General features: G+C 35.6%; 3 protein-coding genes across 3 annotated transcripts in view; 2 read left to right on the forward strand and 1 right to left on the reverse strand.

Moving 5' to 3' along the window:
- Positions 1 to 809: 809 nt before the first annotated feature.
- LOC107752933 (protein phosphatase 1 regulatory subunit 26-like) lies at positions 810 to 7,030 on the reverse strand. Its single transcript, XM_016569000.1, has 2 exons — positions 6,899 to 7,030; positions 810 to 4,877 (listed from the first exon to the last, which is right to left on the reverse strand). The coding sequence occupies exon 2, from the start codon at positions 4,808 to 4,810 to the stop codon at positions 1,391 to 1,393; it is 3,420 nt and encodes a 1,139-aa protein (XP_016424486.1). The 5' UTR covers positions 4,811 to 4,877; positions 6,899 to 7,030; the 3' UTR covers positions 810 to 1,390.
- Positions 4,825 to 25,723, forward strand: LOC107752961 (B-cell receptor CD22-like). The gene is made up of 4 exons (XM_016569047.1): positions 4,825 to 4,835; positions 6,259 to 6,344; positions 24,982 to 25,311; positions 25,677 to 25,723. The coding sequence occupies exons 1-4, from the start codon at positions 4,825 to 4,827 to the stop codon at positions 25,721 to 25,723; spliced, it is 474 nt and encodes a 157-aa protein (XP_016424533.1).
- An 842-nt stretch (positions 25,724 to 26,565) lies between these two features.
- The window catches only part of LOC107752962 (high mobility group B protein 7-like), a 4,016-nt gene continuing 3,075 nt past the window's right edge, over positions 26,566 to 27,506 (forward strand). Inside the window, exon 1 of the mRNA XM_016569048.1 lies at positions 26,566 to 26,590. Within this exon, the coding sequence (XP_016424534.1) occupies positions 26,566 to 26,590 (25 nt within the window). The remainder of the gene's footprint in view (positions 26,591 to 27,506) is intronic.

Here is a 27,506-nt window from a genome sequence, read left to right on the forward strand (position 1 = left end):
AGCTGGCAATGCCCAGCATAGTCAGCATGAGTCTTTACTTTCTTCTCTTCTATAAACAAAAATAAATAACATTCTTTTCACATAGGAAACACCCACATATAATAAGCAACAGAAACAGGAACTAAGAAACAGGTGCAAAGAGAGGGATGAGAAGGAGGGACTGGTGTGACTTGACAAATGTGATTTGATAAGTATGCACAAATGTGCAACAGGAGAAAGATGACAATTTTGAGACACTGAAAGAGAGAGTTTCATCCTTGAAATATGCAGATATAAATCTTTGAATGTTGTAGTTGTACAAAAAATATCCTGGTTATGACATGAATATAAAGAATTCCCAACGAAGTACATAAAATGTGTTAAAAGGGAACATCGTGAAAAAAATCTGCTTGTTGAGGGCAAGTTAGTAATTTGAAGATTTAAAAAAAATCTGCTTGTATTTCACAAATGAGGCCCATCTTAGTCATTTACTGTTGGAAGTGAGGAGATTTTCCTCATTTAGAAACCTAGGGATTATTTTAACGTTACTGAAAGGTGACTCGGACCGTCTTCTCAGAGGTCAAGGGTCTATAAATGATGATGCTGAACCATTGTGAATGACTAACAACTTAATATGCATTGATGCAAACAAAAGCGTTTTCATTCTCTTGGCCTTTACATTCTGCAGTCCTTCATACAATTTAGTATTTAAAGACGCAATTTTCATGGTTGTATTTAACTTGTGGAATTTTTTGCAGAAAAAAAAAACGGACTTTCTTAGAGTAAATATTTAAACCTGGGAACTATTTAACATGTAAACTCATAAACCTTCGGTTTTTAATTGCAATTACTTTTCGCAGTCTCAAATGAGAATTTCTCAAAAAGCAACGTTCCATTCAGAAATGCAGCTGCTGCAGAGAAAATACAACACAAACAATAAAAAACAAAGTTTAATCTCTCTTCATGACATCATGTCTGCTTTTAAATATATTTATAAATGTACAAACATACAAAAAAAGGATGTGGTACACTCAAAGAGTCCTAAGTGATGTCAGTTGGAACCTAAATAATACAGTACAAAAAGACAGAAACATTGAAATGCAGGATGAGACGCTGCAGTCCGTCAGGCTAATGCTAAAATGAAACAACTAATGCTTAAAGCCGAAGAAAAATTTCGGCTGTATGGTTGGGAATCTTGCAAAATACCTGCGAATCACAGATTTGGATCCATAGATCCGCCCGAACCAATGACCAAAATACTCGTTAATCTTTCTAATTAAAGACATCAACAATTTTATGAAGAAGTCTTTCGTATCTTAGCTGGAACAAGAGCATGGATACGTACTGGGCTTTTGGCGACCATGTTCCCTCAACTGACATGCGTGTGTGTTTGGAGAGAACAGGTAGGTACTCACTGATTAGGGGGCTGCTTCCTCCTGTCTTTTGTCTTCTGATCTTTCCTTTCCTCATCTGACTCTACATCTGTCTCATCAACACATTTCTCTTCCTCATCTTCCTGCTCTTTCTCTTCCTTGCTAACACTTCCTCCCTCCCTTTGTCTTTCTCCTAAACTTGCAGTGGACTCAATTGCCTCAATCTGGCTGACCTGCTGGTGGTTTGTCTTTGCTAAGGCCGTTGGGAAAGCAGCCTGGTCCCGTTGTAACTGGATTACACTGCTGTCCTGGTGGGCCTGCAGTACAGGTGAGGGCTGGCACAGGTGCGAGGTGGAGGGGGATAAGTGTGGTCTATCTGAGAGATGTCGGTCAATTTTCAGGTGGTTTTGCAAGTAAAGTCTCTCTGTCCTGCCCCTAGGGGGCGCCGAGGTCGAGAGGTCAACAGTGGTGACAGCAGGGGAACTAATTTGAGGTTTCGAGATAGGCGAGGGACAAAGAGAACTAATTACTTCCTTCAAAGGTATCCTAGTGGCTGATCTACTCTGGCGGCTGACGGCAAGGTCATTACTCTCTGCAGAGGAAAGTTCCTTGATGTTGCTCATACTGCTGTTAACGGGCCTCATCAGGAATAGGTTCTGGTGTTGATGACTCGATAATCGGGGCATCTCGGAGCTCACAGAGGGCGTAGTGAAGGAGTTGGGTTTGATGGTATGACTTGTTGGAGTGTCCTTTCCTGTCTGGGAGCTGCCATTCTTTGGATCTCTTTGAGTCGAAATCTCAATTTTTTGACTTTCGGTCCTCCTAAAACTCATAATGCAAGAGCTGCCTGTTGTCAGGACTGGCCCCTTGTTGAGTTCTGCAGGTGCATCCGTGGATCTTGCAGGTATGCCTATGGATTCTGCTTGCGTTTCACTTTTGAAGAGTCTACCAGAGGTTAATGCTGAAGTAGAAACTGGAGTTTCAATTAGAATCGTTTGAGGTTCTGGTTTAAAATCACACTCTGAAGGTGAGGTCAAGGAGTCTACGGCCCCCTCCTCCTGATTGGTGTTTGCAGCGAGAGGTGCAGACTCCTTGGCTCTTTCAGCTAGAAATCTCCTGATCTCTTGCTCAATGCTATCATCGCTGTCCACAGAACTGTCATCGTCATCTGCATGCGGACTGGAAGAAGGTATGTCCACATCTTGGGGCTTGGGAACCCCACCATTCCCAGTCACCTTGTTGGCTTGTTCATGGCTTTTAGATTGCTTGATGTTCTGGACTTCCGATTTGCCTTTAACTGCTTTGCTTTTATCACCCTTGTCGTTTTTAGTCTGAACATTCAGTGTCTCTTTGCCACCTTTCAAGATGCCAGACTTAACAAGCTTGGAAGGTGGGATGCTCTTCTGGTCTGTTAAAGGTTTCTGTTTTTTCACAGCATCCAAAGATGATGCCTCGGAAGGTCTGGCGCTTTTTCTTGCCTTCAGGTCTCTCACTTTCTTTTTGACTTTTTTCTTTGTCTTAAGCAAGTCTTTAATTGCAGCATCTAGATCCTCATCACTGTCCAGGGAGCTGCTTTTGTCACTGCTGTCGTTTCTCTCTGAGCCAATCACAGTCTTTGGGCTGGACATACTGTAAGTAGAAACTTTGTCTTTGGGTGCACTACTATCTGTACCCTTACGAGGTGGGGAGTTCTGCTTCAGTTTACTGTTTTTCATGGTGGCTAGACTACTTGAATGTGATGTCACAGTGGGAGTGGTTAAAATCTCTGGTCTGGTGGAGTAACTATGAATCAGAGGTGTCCCTGGAGGCTCCTCTTTAACATTCAAAACTAATTCACCATCTCTGGAAAGTTTGTTTTGTTCTTCTTTGAACTTGCGTTTTTTTGACAGGGAGAGCCTTACTGCTTTATTCGGCTGGGTTTCCTTCATCTTCTTCTTTGGTTCTTTGCTTGCTGTGGGATCTCCTGAAGCTGGCGAAGGTGCACCTGCTGTTGTTGGAAGCTCTTTGTTCATCTTTGCTTTATGTTCCAAAAATTTTCTTATCTCTTGTTCAATTCCGTCCTCACTGTCAACAGAGCTTTCATCACTTTTATCCGCGGATGGTGCAACAGTGAGGAATGTTGGCGTCTGAAGCAAATTTCTGTTAGCAATGCTTAAGTTAGGCTCAAACACCTCGGGCATGACGGTTTTGGAGATGTCTAGAATGGCTTCAGCACACAACAGCTCAGCAGTGTTGACCTTGAGACTGGAATGGATCTGATGTTCAGTGTGGGTTTGTTTTGGGTTTGAAAGGGGTGGTGCACACCCTTTGACTTTAGAGCCCTGGGATGTACACTTGTTCAAAAAGTGGCTTACACCCAGTGGTGTAGGGAGATTAGACTTCTTGGTTGTCAACTTCTTGCTCTTCTTGGACAGTGCTTTGAATGGCTGAGTACTCATGCATTCGGGAGAATCATGATTCATCAGTTGCGCAGGCACAAGTTGGGCAGGTTTGAGAGGCCTTTTCTTTTTCTTCTGCTTGTGTTTTTCTACCTGGAAGCGACGGATGGCTTCCTCAATACCTTCATCGCTGCTCGATTCAGAGTCCTCCCTGTGTCGTGAAGATCTCAGGGCATCTTTTTCACCTTCCTGTTTTTCTTTTTTCTCCTGCTGGAATCTCTGAATCTCCTCTTCAATTCCATCATCACTGCTTGAATCAAGCCATTCCTCTTCCTCTTTAATGACAAGACGAGGTGGAGATCTGTCCATCTCTGAAGATGAGGAAGATCCTTTCTTAGCTCTGGGTGGAGGAAGACTTTTTATAGGCAAAACTTTACTTGTGTCTGCTTTCTTAAAGGGATTTTCTTTGCTTAGCTTCTTCTTCTTGACTTTCTTCTTTAGGGGCTGCGTCCCACTCAAGGCTCTCTGTATATGATTGCTAGCAGTTAGCACCTTACCACTACTGGAATGTGTGTGTTGTTTAGCAGCATCTGGGACAGTTGGTTCCCTCCGCTGAAGCTTGGGTGCAGGGGGCGAACTTGTCATCGGATCCCCTTTGCGCTTGTGGTCCACCTTCTCCTTCAAATACTCCTGAATGGCCTCCTCAATGCCTCTGTCCACAGAATCGTCACTGTCCGAAACATCGCCAGTATCAGATTTGGCGGTCTGTAGCTTAGTGTCCACCCCTGTTCGCCGGGATCTCGCAGACGTGTCCATGAGTCGCATTTGACCCTTGTAGCCAGCCTCGTGGCTGGAATGAGCAGCCTTTTCGGTCTGCACGTTTTCGCTCATGTCCGAAGACTGGGTGCTGTGGAGGCTCTCTATAATCATCTGGATCTTCTGTGGGATGGGGGTGCCGCTAACAGAGGCAAGGTCGCTGTCGGAGGCACTGTCATTGAAAAAGAGAGGCAGGCTGCAGCTCTTATTGGACCTCCATTCAGAGTGAATTGCCACCACCGGAGGAACTGTCTTCAGGAACATTCTAGAAGGTCGGAATGGAAGGGATGTAGGTGCATGGGAAAGCTCCACCGGTGATCTTGTTTACATTCTAAAATGGAAGAAACAGAATTCTTAATTTCAATAAAATTGAATGTGTTTAGAATATCACATTTAAACTGACAAGGTTTAATTTTTCAAAAGCATTAATGGTAGAACCTTGGGATAGTATATAATCCCACATTTACCAATTGTGAGTGTGTCATACACAGTCTATTAATGTTTTTTAATTAGTTTGCACATACTTTTGGGGGAAATTATTTAAAAGACCAATTGTAAAAAAACTTGATAGTCACTTGATAGAAAGGCTAATACTAATACAATATTTAGCCCAGTGTTTGTTCCATGTGTAAACTGGAGAAATCACAATTCAGTCGTAATAGTGCTTAAAGCCCTGCCAAGTTTATAGGTATTGAATTGCAATTACACAGGCAAAAATAAAAATTCCCTAAAAACTTCAGAAATATTTGGAAAAAGCTAAGTCAGCTTCAATTCATTTTCAAAAATGTACCATCATCATCAGGCAAGGAGGATCTGTGGAGGATATTCAACTTTTTTGGCCATTCAGAAACAACACAGGCCTACTAAATAGCATATATCCCATGTTCTGTAAATTATTATATTATAATATTATATTTTATAAAATTATTAAGTTATAGGCCTATTATAAAATTATTATTACTATTATTAGACACGTTAAATAATGACACTCTCTCAAAAGAGCTCTTAAGACTCAATTTGACACCATCTACATTGCGAAACATGCAGCGACCAACGATGTGGCGACCATTGCAGACCGAGCGAACGACTCTTATGACCAGATTCTTTTTACTGAATCAACGACATTGCGACCACCGAGGTACGAGCCTCGAACGAATGACTCGTATGGACCGATTCTTTTAGTGAATCACTTGTGATTCGGAGCGTTTGCTGAATGAATCTGACTCACTGAACTGTAAATTATTACTTTCTTTACTTCTAATTAGCCAAGAACTGCCAGCGTGTTATGTTGTAGGCCTTCTTAGGGCTTAAGTGTAGTTACTGACTAATTGTTCATATGACAGCGTGTTCAAAAATATGAGTTTTGATTCAGTGGCGTTTTATATAAATGATTAAATTAAATGATACATGTATTTTAATATTTAGTCGTTTTATCTAATATACAGTTAGTACCATTTATTGAATGATTTTATTTATACAACAGATAAATCCGTGTAAACAATTATTTGTGCTTTGTTACGTTTGCTGAATGATAGCATCACCTGAGAAGAATGAATATGAACAAGAATTACTTTCATTTAAAATATTCATTCGTCGAAATAATAAAATAATCATTACTAGAACCGTTAACGAATCAGAATCGTTAAGAGGAATCAGAATGGCCATATTCATAGGCTACAGATTCCTATTGCTAATTTTAAGGGTGCATTTAGGCTACATGCATCGAGACCCGAGCGGTGCCGTAGCCGAGGCCCCTCCGCCGCCTTCAACGCTTCATCACCTCAGACAATAAACTCCCGTAAGTTATGACAAAATAACTCCCTCCACTACGATGCCACAATGAAACTCCCGCTAAATGGAGACATTGTATCTCCTTTGCACTTCAATGCGAGAAAGTTGTAGTGTTTTTTGTGCTTTTGCAATCCGCCGTCAGAGCTCCGTCTCACCGGGCTGTCCCTGCGCGCAGCTCGCGGCTCTGCCTGCACTCGCGACCGGGGAGCGGAGCTAAGATACACCGTAGAGGAACCCGCGTCTTCCGCCTGCCGGCCACGGTGTCTCCGTCCGTGTTTACACTCGTTTAGTGTCAAAAGAGGGTCTGTTAGGGCGAAGTTCGGAGGTCGTGCGTTTATATGTGACATTTAATAAAACAGCCTCCTAAAATGTAGCAAAGAAAGGCAAGGAGGAAAGCTGAAGTTCGCCATGAGATACAAGCGCCGAGACGCTCGCGGGGCCTCTTCACTTCACGCCGGTTCATTTCGCAAAACCCTCTTTGTATTGTGTCCCTCTAACGAAAAACATCACAGAAGTAACAGCCCGCTGCATGCAGGCGACAGCTAAAGGGATGAGGCTCACCTTACGACTGATGAACGGCTGTTGCGTTTATCTTCCAGTGTAACAGATCCAGCTTTTGCAATTCCTTACACATTTTTTGGAGCGTCCACATGCGGGAGTGGGCGCGCGCTGCCGTCTCGTGCACCCCTTCTGCCTTCCGACTTACCTTCAGAAATCACTTAAAGACACAGTACTGCAGAACGGACTGGAATTGTGTTGTGAAATTAATGGTGTAGTCAGATATGTATTGTGTCTACATATACATTTCTTTACAAAACGTTTATTTTTAGTTGAGTTTGATTGAATGGTGAAGGAAAAGAAGCCAACCAGTGTCCAGCATACATGGGAAAAGCGTTCAGGATGCCTGAAGTTGGTTAAGAGAATGTCTGAAAAACTGCAGATCTGAAATCTACGGATGCCCGTTTCTGCCATGAGAACTTTAAAAAATAAATAAATAAATAAACTTTTTATGTGCGAGGAATAAACTGGCCATTGCGAGAAAAAAAGTCTGAATTGTGGGGTGGAAAAAGAAAAAGGATAATAATAATAATAATAATAATAATAACATAATTGTGAGATAGGGCCTATAAACTTAAAGTTCTGAGAAGAAAAGTCAGAATTATGAGATATAAACTGGCAATTGCAAGAAAAAAGTCAGAACTAATAAAAGTCACAATTATACGGTGCCCGGGAGGTGACATGTTCGGTTCACGACATAATAACTCGTGGAAACGTGATATTATGTCGTGGCCACAAGATCATTTTGTCGAGGTAATGACATCCTTATGTCGTGGCCTCGAGATGCTATGTTGAGGGAACGACATCCATTTCTCGTGGCCACGAGTGCGTAAACAAACCTGCGTGACCATAGCAACCCGGGATTACCAGAGATGGATTTATTAATATTTGATTTTGAATTAAGAAATGATCATATTATTTATTATAGAAATTATTACATTATTAAATTATTATATTCACCATAGGCCTTGGCTACCGGACTGTATTACGTGCGATAGTCAGCATTCAAATGAAGTTTATCATTAATAAAAGTTACATAAAGTGCATAATATAAAATAGGCCTACAAGAAAAAAATTGTATCCATCCTACAGTCTTGTAAGTCCAATAATTGATCGTCTTTTCCCCGTAATATTTGTATATTATTATTATTATATTATTATTATTAGCCTATTATTATTGGTTATATTTTTATATTCGTTTATATAAATTTTTTCGGCCTAATCATTCACGTAGTTTCATTTGTAAATGAAAACACAACAGGCTCATTTATCATCACACATGGGCATAAATACAATCATAAAGTCAAAACTTTATTGGCATAATTGTCAGGCGTTTATTTGCAAAACATATGGTAGGCAAGCAAATGCTAGCATAATTATACAAAGGGGAAATAAGCATATATAACAATAAATATAAAAATATAGCCCTAATAAGTTAATGTAATAATAAGAATAATATACAAATATTAAATTAAATATTTAATGTTAATAAAAATGTTTTATCCATTTACGCAGGTTATTATTAAACTCGAGGCCACGACATAAGGATGTCATTACCTCAACAAAATGACCTCGTGGCCACGACATAATATCACGTTTCCACGAGTTAATATGACGTTCCCATTAATTAATATCTCAAAACTAAGTGTAAGTTTATATAATATAACATCAAATAATGTACTTTTTTTGACAGTGATTAACTGAAAGGGTGTTAAATTGAGTTAAGTTGAGTTAAGTTGAATTGAGTTGAGTTACCATTCTGAAAAATTTCCCTATACAGTGTGACAACATGCCCCAGTTGGGCACAAAAGGGCACCATGCGTTCAAAGAAATTGATCATTTTTCCTGGGCAACAATAATTAAAATGTTAAATAGGTTTTTTGTATCCAAGACTTTAAGGTTTGCATTTATGCATAAATTCAAAAATAATTTAAACGTTTATTTCTAAAATAAAGAATGGATAACATGCAGTAATTTTGATGTTACTACAGATTTATGTTGAAGGTCACTATTTAACCGTATTTTGGCTCTTGCATTCATGGTATTCAGATCATGCTTTGTAGACTGTAGCATATATCGTTGTGATTCATGACACCGAGTTACAATTATATCTTAATTTAATTGTTTAATTAGCAAATGATCTCAGCATTATTCTTGTTAGAATCATTAGGAAGATAAATGGTCCATGAGATGATGTTGTAGTCTGTATTTTGTGGATCAGTGGGTAACTTCAGTCCTGTAGAGCATCTTCAAAATTCATTTCTCACTCTTTTTTCTTCTGCTCTTTCTATATTTCACACCTCAAAGGCTCAAGCTCACCTCTGCTCAGCCATTAGACTGACATGAACTCTGCTGATTCTTTAGCATTACTCAAGCTCAGCTATTTATGCATCATAAACCTGATTTACTAAAATCAAGGCACCAATACATCGTTTAATGTAGGCTATGTGACAGTTTAGTCTTTGTCTGCTGTCAGTTTAGCTTATTATTTTTACTAAAATATACTTTTATAGTTGATCAGGACTAGAACCATCCACCATGAGTTATTAGACAAAGCATTGTATTTTATCATTAATTATATACTGATATAGTTTTTATTAATATTTATAATTAGCTTTTATTTTTATATTTTCTTTTCATGTTTCACTATTCAAATGTTTCTTTTAAGAACATAATATATATTTCTTCTTTCTTTCCATTCCATTTTTTTCTTTGTGTTAATAGCACCACACAAACACACACACACAAATAAAGACAAAAAGTAATATTAATAATAAAGATATGGATAGAAAATTATATCATATAAAGAAATATATATTAGATTAAATATTTTTCTTATACATTTTCATTTTACTTTTTTTGTTTTAGTCATTTTGTTGTGTGCTTTTGCTATTTTTATTATAATTTTTTTATTATTATTATTAATATTTATTTCAGTTTTAGTTTTTATTGATTTCCCATTTTAGTGTTTCAACTAAAACTTATTTCAGTTAGTTGCCAAGGCAACATTTCTACATTTCTTATAGTTTAGGTTTTTCATCTAATATTTATATTTTATTTTATTTCAGCTTTATTTCAAGTAATAAAAATGTTTTTAATAGTTTTAGTTTTAGTTAACAATAATAACCCGCAAAGCAGACAGTTTCCAACTTAATCTTAAACAGATTTAAACATTTTAAGAGATTTTTGAATTTCTGAAGTTTTTTTTAAAGGGGTCATATGATGCGATTTCAATTTTTCCTTTCTCTTTGGAGTGTTACAAGCTCTTGGTGCATAAAGAAGATCTGTAAAGTTGCAAAGACTGAAGTCTCAAATCCAAAGAGATATTCTTTATAAAAGTTAAGAGTCAGCCACGCCTACCTAAAACGGCTCGTTCTAACACACCCCACATGTCTACGTCACGATGTGAGAAGATTTGCATAACGCCGCCCAAACGTTCACGCAAAGAAAGTAATGTTCTTTTTAGCAGCATCATATGACCCCTTTAAAACATTTTCTAGCTTGATCAGATCAAGTTTTGGTAGATTTTGTTATATGATGTTTCAGTCCCTGTATGTATGTATTAGGGATGTAACGATGCACACGGAGCCGATTGAAAATATGTGACGATTCAAATCGGTTGAGATGTTAAAGGAATCGGAGTTCTGTATCTCTGAGGGTAACTGGCTGTCTTTAGAAAAGTTTAGATAGTATTTTCTTTTCATCTTGACTCTGTATAATGCATATTATTAAAGCCTTGTTCATAAGCCCAGGGCTGCTGTGTACAGCGGTAACCAAGGAAATGCTGTATTTCTGCTGTTCCATAAGCGCCTCCTGCTGGCAGAGAGTGAATTTGCTTTCTCATTCAGCCTAATGTTGTTTCGTGCAGATAGGTTTTATGTAGTATAGTTGCACAAAGAAAAAAAAAATAAAAAGAAAAAAAATAAAGTCAAACCATTCTGTTTTTGCTTCATATTTCGAAATTATATCATCTAATTTAGATTAAAAACTGCTCATGCTACATGAATGCAGCATCTGTTTGGATTGTGATTAAAATACAGTTGCCTCTAATTTTAAATGAAAACAACACAGGCAAAGCCTAAGTTTGTTTATATGAAGAGATTTCTTTTATTTGTGTCATTGTGTCATTTATTTATTTGTTTTGGGGTTTGTTTTAACATTTCAATTTAGTTTTGTTATTTGTTTATTGATTTCATAAAGAAATGTGCAGCATTTTATCCAAGCAATAATAAAAGAACACCTTTTCACTTATAATTTGTCTTAAATCACATTGTTAAAAAAATCGTGAGTAAATCGTATCGTGAAATCAGTATCACGAATTGTGAGTTGAGTGAATCGTTACATAGTATGTGTGTGTGTGTGTGTGTGTGTGCATGTATACACACACACACACACACAAACACACACATATAATGAATTCCCTTAAATTGTTAATTCCTAGTAAATAGAACAGAAGGGATGAAGATGTAATGAGGCTGAATTCAGTTATTTATTACAATTGTTATGAATGAGCTTTAGTATAGCTATTGTTGTATTGTGTTAATAGTGTAGCAGTTTGTACACATGGTGGCGCTGTTTACTAGTGTGAGAATCAAGGCAGACTGGCTGTTTTCTCACTCCAGAAAACAATTACGTGCTTTGATGTTTTGTTATATGTTTGGAGTTTCTGAATTCTGTGCTGATACTTCGTTCAAAGCAAACTTCACCTCTCTTCATCACTGTTAGTTCAAAGAGGCGTCTTAGCGGAGTAACCGTGTTGTAGATCACATTAACTATCTATGGACATGTTCATTTTTTTGTCTTAATGTATCTTTTGTTTTATCATCTAAGAATTGTTATATGACTGGAGTGTATCTTTGCAAAGTCTGGACTGTAAAATTGGGATCTTGGCATGTGCGTGAATCATTGTGAAGAAAGTATTTGTATGCACGTGTGGGAGGAAAAGAGATGGAGACAGAATGGGTGTGATTTTCAGATTGATGATTCAGATGCGTTTCGCTTTCATTATAATTTTTACCTGCTGTCTTCTTCTTGTCTGCTTATAACACCTACACAGTTGCAGACACACTGTCACTCGCCTGCTCGTTTCTCTCTGATCATTTTGACTGAGTTATTTAGGGCTGAATGTAGCTTTATACTTTTGCAGCACCTGCATATTCAAGCTTTCCTGCCGGATGACTGACATTTGCACTTAATTTATTAACGAAGCACACAAACAGACACACAAATCTGACCTAATACACATTCAATTTACTAATTGAAGTAGCATTTTACTAATGGACATACAGTAATCAGCCTGTCAAAACACTCAATGTGCTTAATATGCAAGATAAAATGGATTAATGTATACTATAACGAACTAAATAAAAGATTATTGGAGTATGTTTTACAAGAAAATATAGTATTATACTATTTTCATTTTTGGGTGAACTATTCCTTTAATGATTATTCCATGAGAGATTCAACAAAGAATGAAAATGGTCCCAACCAGCCCTTGTCTCTCATACTTTATCTGAATGTCAGTCAGTGAAACGAATGAGGAAGGAAGAGAGACATTTTAAGCAGAGATATGAAGGTGATGATTATTTAAATGAACGTGAGGTGTAAGGGTGAGAGAAAATCTAGGAAATTGCACAGGAGCGTCATTATCAATGATTTAGTGATGATAAGAAAAGAGTGGAAAGTGAAAGATTGAGAGGGAGACAAAATAAGCAATGTCCGATGAACAAAATCAGATATGTGCCGTTAAACAAGTTTGTTTCCCTGTGGTTTGAGCTGCCAATTTCCGCCGATGAAATATGACCCAAAGTTTTCAACGGCAGCAGATTTATCTTGCTGATAATTGTCTTTAGATTATGGATGTTTATGGAGTTATTTATTGCAGGCAGAAGGTCCCTGTAAACCCGCTTACAAGGGCACCTTTAACTCAGCAGAGATTTTGTTAATATGCCTTTTGAATAAATTAATCTATGTGTGTGTTTGACCCTGCAGTAGGGCACATACACACACACACACACACACACACACACACACACAACTTTTACTTTGTCCCCTTGAACAGACTTTGTCCTCACCTGAATATACTGTACACTCCCAAAAATATGTGGATGTCTATTTTAACAGAGTACAATTTACTATATAGTTGGCTACAGCTCATAGGCTCCCAAAGTAAAAAATCGTTCAGTCCCCAGAGAAATCGAGGAGCAAATCGGCTGCTTGCCAATAATCTCTCCTGAGAAATTTGTGCTGTTTCATTAAGTATTTTGATTTATACACTTAATAAAACTGGGTTTCATTTATTAATATTAATTCATGCATTAGGTATCACGAAATAACAGTGAACTGTGGATTTACAACATTTATTTTCTAGGTTAGTGTCTAGAATGTTAATTTCTGCATATGCTAATACATTTTTTAAACATTAAAATTGTATAAAAGGTTCATGTTTAATGAACAAACATGAATTAGCAATGAGCAGTAGTATATTTATAAATTAAATATATGAGCAGTAGTATATTTATAAATTAACATTAACCTAGATTAATAAATGCTGAAAATTTTATTTTTTATTTTTTAGTTCATCATACCTACTGCATTAACTAATGTTAATAAAGTTGTTAGTGTTACCTAAATATTTTAATATAAATCTTTGGATTTAATAAAAGAAACATGCTAAGTGTTTAAAATATGGGTGTTGCAGTGAAATTAAATATTAATATCTATATAAAATATGCACAACTATTTTAAAATAGATTTAAATACATTTTAAATATTTTTATGCTTGGTTTTAAGACTTAGAATATAGAGGACACTTTATTTGGTAAAACGTTACAATAAGGTTTAGTTAGTTACATTTTTAACATTTGAAATTGTGTATTAAGTTCAGATTTAGTGAACAAACATGAATTCATAATGAACAGTAGGTTTTTTTTATGAATTAACATTAGCCTAGATAATAAATGCATTAAATATTGTTAATTTATAAAACCTAATGTTAATATTGTTAACAGTGTTACCTAATTTAATATAAATGTCTGGATTTATTAAACAAAGCACGCTTAATATTTAAAATATGGGTGTATGAGAAAATTATTATTTTATAATAGATTTAAATATTTATGCTTGCTTTTAAGACTTGTGGCAAATTCATTTTTTAGAATATAGAAAACACATTTATTGGTAACAATTTACAATAAGGTTCAGTTAACATTGGTTAATGCATTAACTAATATTAACAAAGAGTAAGCAACACATTTATTTCAGTATTTTTTTAAATGTTAGTTAATAAAAATACAATTGTTTATGGTTAGTTCATATTAGTCCATTAAATAATATAACAGATGAAACTTTTGATTTTTAATGATGCATTAGTAAATGTTGAAATTAACATTGACTAAGATTAGTAGATTCTTTAGAAGTATTTTTATTGTAGTGCATGTTAACTTACGTTAGCAAATTAAATCATATTGTAAAGTGTTACCCATTTATTGAATGCAATATGATTTTCAGTGACGAAACAATAACTTTATTTTAAGAAACTTGCAGCTACTCTGCAATGGCCCATGTCTGGCAAAGGGCGGTAGTTTTGTTGTTGTTGTTCTCCCTCAGATCACAGAATAAACCTCACACACACAGCAGGGAACTGTGGGTAAAGTGTTTTTGACGAGGATGGTCAGTGCGAGCGCAGCAGGACGGAGGTTAACGAGGGTGTCGCTGAGACAGATATCCAGCCATTACACTTCAATTTCGGCAGGAGGGATTTTAGATATCGTGCTCCATCATGAGCCGCAGAAAAAAATCTGACTTTTTTTAGTGTCTGTTACAAAGCGATGAAGAACAGTTGGTTAGCGCTGGGAAGTAGATTAATTTCAGTGAGTCGGTTTGTTTGGACAGTTTGTTTCACTAATGTTTGTTTCATCTTTCACTAATGTTCTCAGAAACCTATTTTAGTTAAAGGGGTCATATGATGCTGCTAAAAAGAACATTATTTTGTGTATTTGGTGTAGAAAAATTGAAATCGCATCATATGACCCCTTTAAATGCTGCTGTTTGTGCTGTGAAGCTGATAGATCATCACTGCATCCCACAATGCAATGCGACGTGCTCTTGTTGACCTTCCTTTTCCAGTGCGATAAATTGGAAGTAATATTAGTAATATGTTTTGTTCTCTATTTCGACTCCTTATTCAATTTGAATGCCAAATGTAAAGAATTTTATGAAAAACATTTTTTTTATGGATAATTCCTGCTGTAAAGCTATTTCAGTGTATATGAATATAGGCATTACACAACGTTTGCACATTACCGTGTTGTTTGTGAATTTGACTACTTGAAATACTAGCTTTCAAATGTTTGGGGTCAGTAGGATTTTATTTTATTTTAATTAAAAGAAAATTTTTTTTATACTTTTATTCAGCAAGGATGCATTAAATTGATCACAAGTGACAGTAAAGAAACGTATAATGTTACAAAATCGTTTTATTTTTATTTGCTGTTCTTTTTGATAATCCTGGGGAAAAAACAGTATCACTGTTTCTACAAAAATATTAAGCAGCACAACTGTTTTGAACATCGATAATAACAGGACATGTTTCTTGAGCAGCAAATCAGCATATTAGAAGGATTTCTGAAGATCATGTGAAACTGAAGACTGGAGTAATGATGCTGAAAATTCAGCTTTGATCACAGGAATAAATTACATTTTAAAATATTTTCAAATAGAAAACAGTTATTTTAAATTGTAATACTATTTCACAATATTACAGTTTTTACTGTATTTTTGATTTTTTAAAAATCCAGCCATGGTGAGCAGAAGAGACTTCTTTCAAAAACAAACTTTTGAACTTGACTCTCAAAAATAACTATATGCTAACATTAAATACAATATTTTACATCTGTAACCTAATTTTTGTTAAAATGCTGCCAAATCAATTACATAAAAAGCCAAAAACGAGATGCTAAAATAAGTTGATATCAGGTTCATTTATCACAGGTCAAGTCAAGCGCATTGCATTGTGGGAGACAGTATGCCATGCAGTGTGTTCTACTGTGTACTGCAAATTTTAAGAATAATTTTCATACAGTTATTATGTGCATACAGAAAATGTACATACTATGTACGGCACATACAATATACTGAAGAAATAGTAGGAGTAGTGTAGAATTATGCTATTCTGAGCCTGTATGTTGAGTATTCGCCAAAAGGGGGCACTGTTCTCCTGTCTTTGTCCTGAATGGCGCTGAATAGGAACTCATTTACACATTAAAATCACCTTTCAGCTGCAAGACAGAACAAGCCTCTTTTGTTTCACTGATTATATTTCGCATTAAATTCACGATTCCATATACAATTCCACATTACAGGGAATCAATATAAGGTTTTATGGTCTTATCCACGCGCAGACCCCTGAAGGGCAGGGAATTTAATCAGTAACAAAAGCAGGAAAGACAAGTGGCTAGTGAGCATCTTAAAGCAATAGAGCATTATCAGGCTCTCACATGTAACGATAGTGATGTTCACGTGATAATAATTGTTTAATGAGCAGTTTGCTCCTCTTCCTCCTCTTGGTTCAAATGACTCAGTTTTAAAGGAATAGTTCATCCAAAAATGAAAATTTGCTGAAAATGTACTCACCCTCAGGCCATCCAAGATGCAAATGAGTTTGTTTTTATATCAGATTTGGAGAAATTGAGCATTACATCACTTGCTCACCAATGGATCATCTGCAGTGAATGGGTGCCGTCAGAATGAGAGTCCAAACAGCTGATAAAAACATCACAATAATCCACAAGTAATCCACACCACTCCAGACCATCAGTTAATGTCTTGTGACGTGGAAAGCTGCGAGTTTGTAAGTAACAATTCCATCATTAAACTGTTTCTAACTTTAAACCATTGTTTCTGGACAAAATTTGAGTCCTCTATCCATAATATTGCTTTCTCCAGTGAAAAAGTCGTCTCATCTGAATCAGGAGAGAAATCTGCACAGATCAAACACCATTTACAAGCAAAAACAGTCCAAAACAGTTCAATAAAAATATGTTGGTCGATTTTGTGAGAGGACAACAGGATATAGACGTTTTCAGTGCAGGAAGCTTTATTATAAATTATGGACTCATATTTTGGACAGAAGCAACAGATTGAAGTTAAAAACGTCTTGATGGATTTGTTTCTTAAAAACATGCAGCTTTTTTTACTTTACAAGACATTAATTGAAGGACTGGAGTGGTGTGGATTATTGTGATGTTTTTATCAGCTATTTGGACTCTCATTCTGACGGCACCCATTCACTGCAGAGGATCCATTGCTGAGCAAGTGATGTTCCTCCAAATCTGTTCTGATGAAGAAACAAACTCATCTGCATCTGGGATGGCCTGAGGATGAGTAAATGGGACAAATATTGCTTTAATGTAATGTGAATGCGGGAGTTTCTGAGGTGGATTAATATCAAACTCACAAAGGACTGCATCCCAAAAGATGCTGCACCTGTGGGACTTCATGAACAGCTGTGTGTGTGTGTGTGTGTGTGTGTGTGTGTGTGAGATTGCAGGATGAAAAGTGTAATTCTGTTATAAAGAACTATATTGTTCCACTTCGGTTAATTCTATATGTTCTATATGTTAGTTGTTGCGGAATATGCCATATTAGTGTCCATGACTACGGGGAGAGTCATGTGATGATGTGTTTGTTGCTGTTCAGTAATTGATATTGTGACAGTAAAAGCAGTGCTAAGCAGGAATCTAAATCACCTCATGTGGGAACATCTGTGTGTGTGTGCGCTTAATGATATTTGTTAGTATCTAATATCATCTTACTTTACTGTTTCTGCCCCATAGCACAGACACTGAGCGAGAGAGGAAATGAAAGTAAATGTGTTCATATCAGGGAGTTCATCAATTCAAAGGTGGAAATTATAGAGGCGGGAAGTTCATTCAGAGGGCAACATCAATCCTGTGCTGTAAAGGAAGTTAAGCAATGATCTGTGTACACACTTCCTGTTTGGAACTTAACTCCTTAGAGACCTTATAGCATTATAGTAACGAGTTTTGCATGGGCAAAAACACTAATGTTTTCTTCAAAAAATGACTTTTTACTTCTGAGTCTAATGTTGTCCAAATAATTTAAAGGTGTAATAGGTGATTGTCTTCAGAAACATTTTTTGTTAGTTGCAAGTGCACCAGGCCAAGGCACTGAGGCACTTGCACGAGGGTGGTCACGACCCGGAAGTTCTCAAGGAACTCCTCAGTCTTCTTGTCTCAGTAGAGTAGTCAGGAGCAGAACGATGTGATCGCTCGGCTCCTCAGTGAAAACCTGAATATGCGCTGCATCTGCTGCCTACTTATACTCACGCTGTGATCAGCGGCAGCTGGATGCAATAATCGCATGCCAATGTGCATTGGCTCGTGTAGTTTACACTCGAAGTAGATTGGTCTCTCTAAGCGAGATCCCAATTCGTCGGTCATCCGACGTGACATCTCCGTTCCCTCCTTCAGGGAACGAGGGTTACCATACGTAACCGAGACGTTTGGTTTTGACACAAACGTCTCTGTGGAGTTTCACACTGGGAATTAAGGAAAATACACTTCCTTTTCCTAAGTTGATTTTCTTTTTCACACAATGTCCTTCAAGGGAGACATTCCCCCTAAAGTTGTGTGAATAATTGATAAGATTTGCAAACAGCAGGACAGGGAAACAATTAAACAGGGTGAAAAGATGTGTACAAACAGCTTTTGAGCCCGTTTACACAATTCAAACATGAAACGGCATTCGCAACAAATTTAACTTTGAATATTGAATATTCATTGATAAATAATGTAGAACGGGACTTTAATTTGCACATTGGCATTTGATTAAGTTAAAACATGTTAGGCTGTGATATTACTGATTAATATTATTAAATATTAATATTTTTCCTACCCACAGGGCCTTGATTACATCAGTAAAGAAAGTAATCATTTTAATCTTATTTATTAGTTTACTTATTTTTATTTATTATTTTTATAGGAACATGCACTTGAATTGTGTACAAATACATTTATATCAGGGTTATTATAGTTAACTTTTTAAAAACATTTTAGTTACTTGAAATAAAATAAATGTTAACTGAAATAATAACCAAAAAACATTTTATTTCAGCTAGTTGCTAAAGAAACATTTCTCATTTTAATCCAGTTTTAACATAACCGAATGTATTAAAATAACTACAAATAAAACCGAAATAAATTTAATAAAAACTAAAAGACAAAACCTACTAAAAATTTTGAAACCAGACAAAATTACTAAAACTTTCATTAAAATGAAAAACAAAATATAAAAATAAAACCGATTCAAAATATTAATAAAAACTTCTATTTGAGATACTTTATTTTAGTATCTCACAAATACTAAAATAACGTGAATAGGAACGTGTATAAAAAAAAAATAGGCTCAATTTGGATTTCAATGCGATTTTAAAGACTATAAATTAATTGAGACATATTGAGATGTATCTCCTGATGTAATTTTGGGAAAAGAAAATGAAAAAATAATGAATTGTGTACAATAAATATCAAGTAAATAGAGTCTAGTTTGATTTCATGTTGACTTCAAGAGCATGAATGTCTAAAACAGTGTTTACAGCAATGTTTTGCTTTATTTATATGCATTTTATTGATTACATTTAGCTTGGTCACTGTATATTTATAAATATTACGTTCAGCTCTGTTACCAGAATCTCAGTGAGTGTTAGAAAATCAGTGAAGAAAATCGTCGAGTGTTATAGTAACACATGATCGTTTGTCATATCGATAAGGCCTCTCAGAATGGATCTGAACTGAATTAAACGGTCTTGGCTAAAGTGCCTGTGATGATGTTTTTGGGAGCGCTCGAGCTGTGAGACGCGAGCTCAAATGCGGAGTCGGCCTTGAAAGTGCTCAGCAAAAAAAAAACACAATTCAATTAGCCAACATTTAACTGCCATGATCAGACACCCAATACCCGTAAAGTGGCTGAAGAATCAATCTCTGTCTCTGGCGCTCTGGTTGCTAGGAGACGGTTTAAGAGCAGGTGCATATGGCTTTATGAAGGCTCTTGACTTGAAGATGAGATCATCGTCTTCTGCGTTTTCTCAAAGTTAAACCGCTGTGTGGTGCTGCATTGATGATTTCACGTCAGGATGCAGTTGCCATGTTCTTACAGGAAGCCTAAGGTTAAAAAAACATGGAAAGGTCATAATAATCTGATACGAGGTGTACAAAATGACAGGAAACGCTGATTTAATGCTCATAAACATATACAGTGGGGTTCAGAAGAATTGCATTGAAAATCTGAAATTTAAAAACCTGAAATTTAAATTAAGTTTAAGGATTCAGCAAAAGTAAAAATTGATGTAAAATGAATAAGCAGTCTTTCATTTTCAGTACTGTTACATTTGTCCTGGGTACATTTAACCCTTGTGCCGTGCTGAAAATCCTTGACCTAATTTGGTGTTCCTGGTCAAAAATGACCAGCCTTTGAAAAACAATTGCTTGAATACTTTTCAATTAAACTATATTATCATCAAATCTCGGATTTAATCTTTGGCTGATTTTCTTTCAATCAGCACAGGTTTTGTATTTGCTTTTGGAACTGATAGATCATCGGCCTTATTGATCTGAGCTTATACACCTCAGTTTTTGAATGGAAAAAAAGCATCATTTGTGAATAATTTTGGCAATATTCACTCACCTATATGATTAATCAGTTCCAAAAAGAAATACAAAACCTGTCCTAATTGAAAGACAACGAGATGATAAGGAGATTGAATATTTGGTTAATAATATAACATAACAAGTAATTTGCAAGCAATTTATTTTTTTTGTAGCCTAGACTGTAAAAAATATTTTTCAAGGTCATAAATAAAACAAAGATTATTGGAGTATGTTTTACAAGAAAGTACAATTTCAGTCCCCCTACTTCAAAATGGCTTGTTTAATTCCATGTGTTACTTTCTAAGATCAATTTCTGAGTATAAATAGTTTCTACAGTATTTTTTTCCTTCAGTGTAGTAATTTTTGATCACAAGTGTAACAAGATGAGAAAAAAAGTGATAACATTAACTAGCATTTTTTGGGAAAAAGAAAATCCTCTCCAAGTCAAAATTACCAGAACATGAGGAAAATAGATTTTTTTTGTTTGTTTTCTATTTGTTTTTGTTGTTGTTTTGGGAATTTAGCTTGAAGGAAGACTGTCTCAGATCTGATTGAGCTTTGTCTGAAAGGATATTTCCTGTGCTTTCTCTCCACCTGAGAATACAAAGTTGTTTAAAGCCACAGTCATTGTATCAGATGGTAGCACCATGGTACACAATGAGATATACACACACACCATGGTACTAAAAGATGATCATATTCATATGGTTTATATCGTTCTTCAAGGTACGTAAAAATACCATACTTTTTAAATGGTGAATTGTTTTTTGAAAATAGTTAAAAGAATGTTTTCAATATTGATAATACTATTAAATGTTTCTTGAACATCAAATCAGCAAATTAGAACGATTTCTGAAGAATCACACTGAAGAGTAGAGTAATGATGGTGAAAATTCAGCTTTGCATCACAGGAATAAATTATATTTTACAATATATTCAAATAGAAAGAAGCTACTTTAAATGATAATAATAATTTTTACTGTAATAAATTCAGCCTCTCGATCAGAAAATCTAACTGCACTAACTGAAAACAGGAAACAACTGGAAATGAGTCTCCCTACAGCTTTCTTTAATAGACTAGCTTGAAAGGTTTTAAAAGACATATATTGTAACAGATGTTAGATAACCACAAGCCCACCCAGTCATTGATGGACTTCCTGTTTATCAGGATGTTGTCTTGGCCACTTCCTGGCAAGGCACCTTGTGAGAATATGTCCTGTTGTATCAAATGGATGAAGCTGAGGTATAATCTTTAAAATAATTTAGAGCTCAGATCTGGAAGGTCTTGTGGAATAAGTGTCAGTTTGAGGAAAAAATATTGGGATGAATTTAAATATAAGCACAAATATGTAAAGTTGTCATACAGTCATGTACTGAATTTGTCAATATAATGCTACATGCACTTTTACAAGTTGTTTGAACTGAAATGTGTGTTGGCAGTGTGTGTACACAACCACCCTAAAATGATAAAAAATCAACCCAGTGGTTTTTTGTTAATCTACTAAAATCTTTACCCCTTTCTCAAATCGAGCCGATCTCAGATGCCTGTCTGTGTGACGTCACAAAAACAGGCCCCTCCCACGATAGTTTGACAGACTGGACTGGCGTCTTACCTTAGCTCCGCCCTGAGTGAGCTTGCTACAAATCTGCATGCTCTGAAAAGAGCTGTTTTTGACAGTGATTTTTTACACTACCACTGAGAAATTTTAACCAATCTATGTTACAGACTTTTCATTAAGACCCTAAAGAATCATATCAACTTGTGGAAAATGGGCATCCTATGACCCCTTTAAATGCTGTTTGTTCACAGCATCTGTATCTCATTGGCTAATAACTAGCTCATATTATATATATATATTCTGGATATCATTGCATCTGCTATTCTATTTAAGCAGTAGTGGTCAAGCCAGCAGCGGAAAACAATCATTCTGCATCACAGGTGCATCAGTGCAGACAGCAGAGCTGAAGGGCCCAAACCAAAGCAACCACTGCAGTTGACTTCATTAACACGCAAAGACTGCAGACAGGAGAGCATAATGTTTTTTAATGAAGTGCCCAGCATGCATTTAGATGTTTAAGAGCCATTCTGGAGGTCAACGTTAAGAATGTCAATTAGTTAAACTGATATGTTGAACTTTACAGTGGACACTAAAATGTAATCATTACATTTGTAAACTACCTTTGCGTCAATTTATTGTGTCGTGCTTATTTTGCATAGTTTAATTGCATTGTAAAGTACTGCAAAATAAATTCCTTCAACATCAGAATGAGCAGAAAATTATAAGTTTATAAAAGTTATAAAATGCATAGTTTATAATAAAAAAAAAATCTGATGTTAAACTTTTATTTTATCAAATCAAATCAAATCAAACCAGTCGTGCTGAGTTACACAGCAATTCATTATAAGTATTGGGTAAAGTTAGATCCATTTTGAGAATATTGAGAACAACAAACGGTGCTGTTGGTTAACTATGATCTACCACACTCTTCACACTTCACCTTGACCAGAAGACAGAAGAGAAAGAGGGGGGGGGATCGCATGAGATGAACCTTTGGGCACACTGACACTGACACTGAGGAAGTAATGACTGATTGTGTGTTTTAATGTGAGCGTGTGTGACAGCACTTATGTTAGCTGGATTTGTGATTAAATGCTTAGAAATGAAGCTCTCCTGCCCTTTGATCTGTGGGCTCATTTTGTCCTGCATTTGCTTCAGAGGTAAGAGCCACATCGAGTCTAAACACCTGCTCAAAATACTAGTTATTTTAATAATTATGTCTCTTTTTTATTATCTTGGGCTCAAAGTGTCTTTTGTTTAGGTAGTGTTTATAGCATTATTTGGTATGTTACCATAATGGCATTTTGTCTTTGTTATCACATGTTTATTAGCCATAATTCATGCAGTCAAATTTTGTAATAAACTTTATTACATACTGCCTTCTGTTTTATAATATATTTTTGGTAACACTTTACAATAAGGTTCATTATTCAACATTAGTTTAGTTAACATGAACTGAGAATGAACAATACTTCTACAGTATTTATTAATCTTAGCTAGTGTGAATTTCAACATTTACTAATGCAGTATTAAAATCAAAAACTGTGCTTGTTAACATTAGTTAATACACTGTGAATTAGCATAAACTAACAATGAACGACTATATTTTCATGAACTAACATTAACAAAGATTAATAAATACTGAAATTAATGTATTGTTCATTGCTTGTTCATGTTAGTTAATACATTAACTAACATTAACTAATGGAACCTTATTGTAAAGTGTTACCATGTTTATTTTTTTAATTGCAGAGGTTAAAGTATGTTATATGTTAACATTACATCAGTGATGTATACAGTACACTTACAACTTATTTGAAGTGTTTTTATAATTATTATTTTTTTTTTTAGTTTAGTTAGGTTGTGTTGGCTTTGAATGTATTTAAATGAATTGTGTTCACATTTGGACTGCCTGTCCAAAAAAAAGTCGCACTCTCTAGTATTTAATTGAATCCCCTTTAGCTTTAATAACAAGTGTGCATTAGTCAATTCAGCAACCTTATGCAACATCACAGCATTTATTTCCATCAAGAGTTGTTTATTTTTGGCTGAGATCTGTTTTTGACAATGGGAGAGTCGAACCACTCTGAAAAGTCGACTCTAGCACGTCCTAAAGACTTTCAATCTTAGCATTTTCGCACTGAATTGGTCATGGTTATAAGAATTTGCAAACACATAACATGCCAGAAACACATTAATCACTGCAATAATGATCCAAGCCTAGACTCTAAAGTATTTTCTCAATTAAATCCAAACGTTGACTTGTTTTTTAACCAGGCAGTGTATGTTATATACTGCTAGTATGAGGAAGATGTTGATATTTTTGTTTTACAATTTACAGTAGCTGTTTTTTTTTTTTTTTATAAACTAGGGCTAGTTTATGGAACATAATTACATTATATGCTTCAATCACACCTCTAGTTCACTTTTCATCCAATACTAAGACAAACTATATTGTACTGTATGCTTCTGTAGATGTTCCTACAGCACAAAATGTTTCTAAATATCAAATGTACAGTATATAGTCAGAAATATTGATCAGACACATAAAAAAATCTCCTCATTTGTATAAATGTGGATACATGTGTACTTAATGAATAAAAGCAAATGTTAATGGTTTGTTGATCAATTCTTTCATAGGTTCCAGTGAGTATCTCTCTGTGTTTCAGAGGGTTAATGGAAATGTCTGTAAAATTGCTTAATAATGTCCTGGCAAAAAACTACCAGTACTTATTTATTTATTTTTCAATTTTTGTTTTGTTTTAAATACTAACAGTTTGAGTAACAGAAAAGTCCTCAAAGCCACAAGATAATACAACAAAACGTTCATGTGTTTTGTGTGTTTATGCTTTTCTCACAGGTTCAAGTGAGAATCTGTCTGTGATTCAGAGTCCATCCAGCATCACTGTGAATGAAGGAGAATCTACTCACATCAGCTGCTGCTGGAATGAAATCACACAGAAAGTTAAAGTTGCTTGGTACATCAATGAGAAAAAACACACCGGAGTAAAGCAGGTACTCCAAGAGCATAAAACACAGAACTGTTCAATTCTGAATCTCACAAACATACTTAAAAACGCTTCAGGTCATTATGTTTGTGAAGTGACTCAAGACATACCAGTCCTGCTTGAGAAGAATGGTAGTGGAACAGTCTTATCGGTCAATGACAATCTAGTAGAAACAACAACTGGTAAGTTATTAAAAGGCTAAAAGACCACCATTATTTATTCAGATCCCCTGCTGCTGGAATAAAAGCAGTCTGGAAGTATTGTCCTGCAAAGAATGTCAGCACAAAAGTGCCTTTTATTCTAAAAATTCCAAATTAAAAACAATGTAGGTGATTATGTTTGTAAAGTGATTCAGTATTTCCTGCTTGAATATAAGGAAATCAAAACATCACTGTATGTTCATTCATTCAACAACTGAGATTGTATCACACAAATTCCAATCTAATAAAAATCTGTTGGAAGACATGCAACATAATGTCATTTAAGCAATGTCAGATTTAAGGACTGTTGCATAAAGAGATAATCCAATTTATCTGCTGTTTTACAGTCAGAGTTCACACACTTTTCAACCCAGCAGCTGGTGAGTACTTATAACATGTTACTGAAAAACATATTGTTCTGCAGTTAACCCATGTTGTCTGGATGTGTTGAGTCATGTGGGTGATTTGGGTTTCTCAATGGTTTCTTGTCACTCTCTGTTGTCTGTGTCTAATAAAAGTGGATAATATGTTAATCATATTTTAAATGTATAATAGTTTCCTAAATTAACAGACTATTTGTAAAATGTAAGAATTAATTATCGTCAATAATATTTCTCATTAAAGTAAAGCCAGATGTACTTGATAATCTGAAGAGAAATCCAAAAGATGAGAACTATAATTATTTGGATCCTAAAGGTAAGATGTTATACGAATATTGATGCTTTTTTTTTTATCTTGGATGTAAAAGTTCAACATACAGTAATTTGATTCTGTAAATATTAAACTAAAGGAACTGGTTTTCATTTGTACACTCTAGGTCCAAATGAAAGGTACCTTTTCAAAATGTACAACTTTGTACCTTATTTACCTCTAAAGGTTGAATATTGTTACCTTAAAGGTACATATTAATAGTTTTTGAAAAGGAACCGCCCCAGTGACAGCTTTTGTACCTTTTTTTTCCTGATAGTGTAGAAACATAATGATTAACCCAGAAAAAATTTTTTTTTTATGAATTTTTTATTTTAATGAAAGTAATTATTAGTGTTTTTTGCCTTACTAAGGGTGGCCACACACTTGAAGATTTTAAGGCCGATTTTAAGCCCGATTTTCATACCCAAACAATGGTGGCATGTCCCGATTCGAGGCTTGTCGCAAACGATTTTTTGTTCAAAAAATCCTCTATTGTGTGGTGTCATTACGATTATTTAATTGCTTACTTGATCGGGCTCCTCTGACATGATACCCGCGATAGCCAATGAGAGTGAGCAAGCGTCACCATAACAGATGTTGTGTGCTTCTATAGCTGAAACTTTGCAACCACAAACATGCCACGAAAGTACAGTATACTGAGAAAGAATATCACCCATATTCTTTTTTCCCCTATTTTTTCTATTTTTTTTTCTATTTGTCCTCCATGTGTTTTACTTCTCTAGTCATGTTCGATCTTACGAGTCTCCATAGTGTGCGCATTTAAAGGATTATTACACTAAAATTGGTTGAAACTGTCTTCATGTTTGTGGTCTCCCATGGTTATAAGTTCAGTTAAAGGTGACATATTATGCCCCTTTTTACAATATGTAATATAAGTCTCTGGTGTCCCCAGAATGTGTCTGTGAAGTTTCAGCTCAAAATACTCCACAGATCATTTATTATATAATTTTGAAAATGCCTATTTTGAGTGGAAGCAGAAACACACTGTTTTTCGGGCCTGTCTCTTTAAATGCAAATGAGCTGCTGCTCCCCGCCCCCTTTTCCAGAATAGAGCTGCGCCTTTACAGCTCATATCTGCTAAAAAACATCTGTTTTGGTTCTGATTATCATGTTTATCGCACTGAAATCATGCGTTTTAAACCATACGAGTTAAAACTTCTGATATACGGTTTTCTGAGTGCACACATCCGAAGCACACGGACAGAAAGCGGCTGTCACAGCATGTGAGTACTAAACTAAGTTCTCATTCACACTCAAGTTAAAAACACAAATGAGTAACAAAAACAGTCGGTTATGTCTGTGATGGTAAACAGCTGGGAAATAAATTGCTTGTTTATTTTAGATCTGTGTGGCAGCAGCAATATACATTAAATAAATCAATAAATCCACTGCTCTGTTGTCTCCTCTGAGGCTGGGACTCTAAATAGTGTTCTGTGCTCGTCTGTGCAGCCAAAGGCAGAACGAAC

The sequence above is a fragment of the Sinocyclocheilus rhinocerous genome, unplaced genomic scaffold (genome assembly GCF_001515625.1).
Source record: "Sinocyclocheilus rhinocerous isolate Xijiao unplaced genomic scaffold, SAMN03320098_v1.1 scaffold231, whole genome shotgun sequence".
NCBI classification, from domain to species: Eukaryota; Metazoa; Chordata; class Actinopteri; order Cypriniformes; family Cyprinidae; genus Sinocyclocheilus; species Sinocyclocheilus rhinocerous.

Excerpts from the sequence above, each read along its gene's own strand:
- LOC107752961 (XM_016569047.1), top strand. Across the intron at positions 6,345-24,981 it reads ACCTCAGACAATAAACTCCC|GTTCAAGTGAGAATCTGTCT; the intron begins GTAAGTTATGAC and ends CTTTTCTCACAG. Across the intron at positions 25,312-25,676 it reads TCTAGTAGAAACAACAACTG|TCAGAGTTCACACACTTTTC; the intron begins GTAAGTTATTAA and ends GCTGTTTTACAG.
- LOC107752933 (XM_016569000.1), bottom strand. The coding sequence starts at position 4,810 with ATGTTCCTGAAGACAGTTCCTCCGGTGGTGGCAATTCACTCTGAATGG.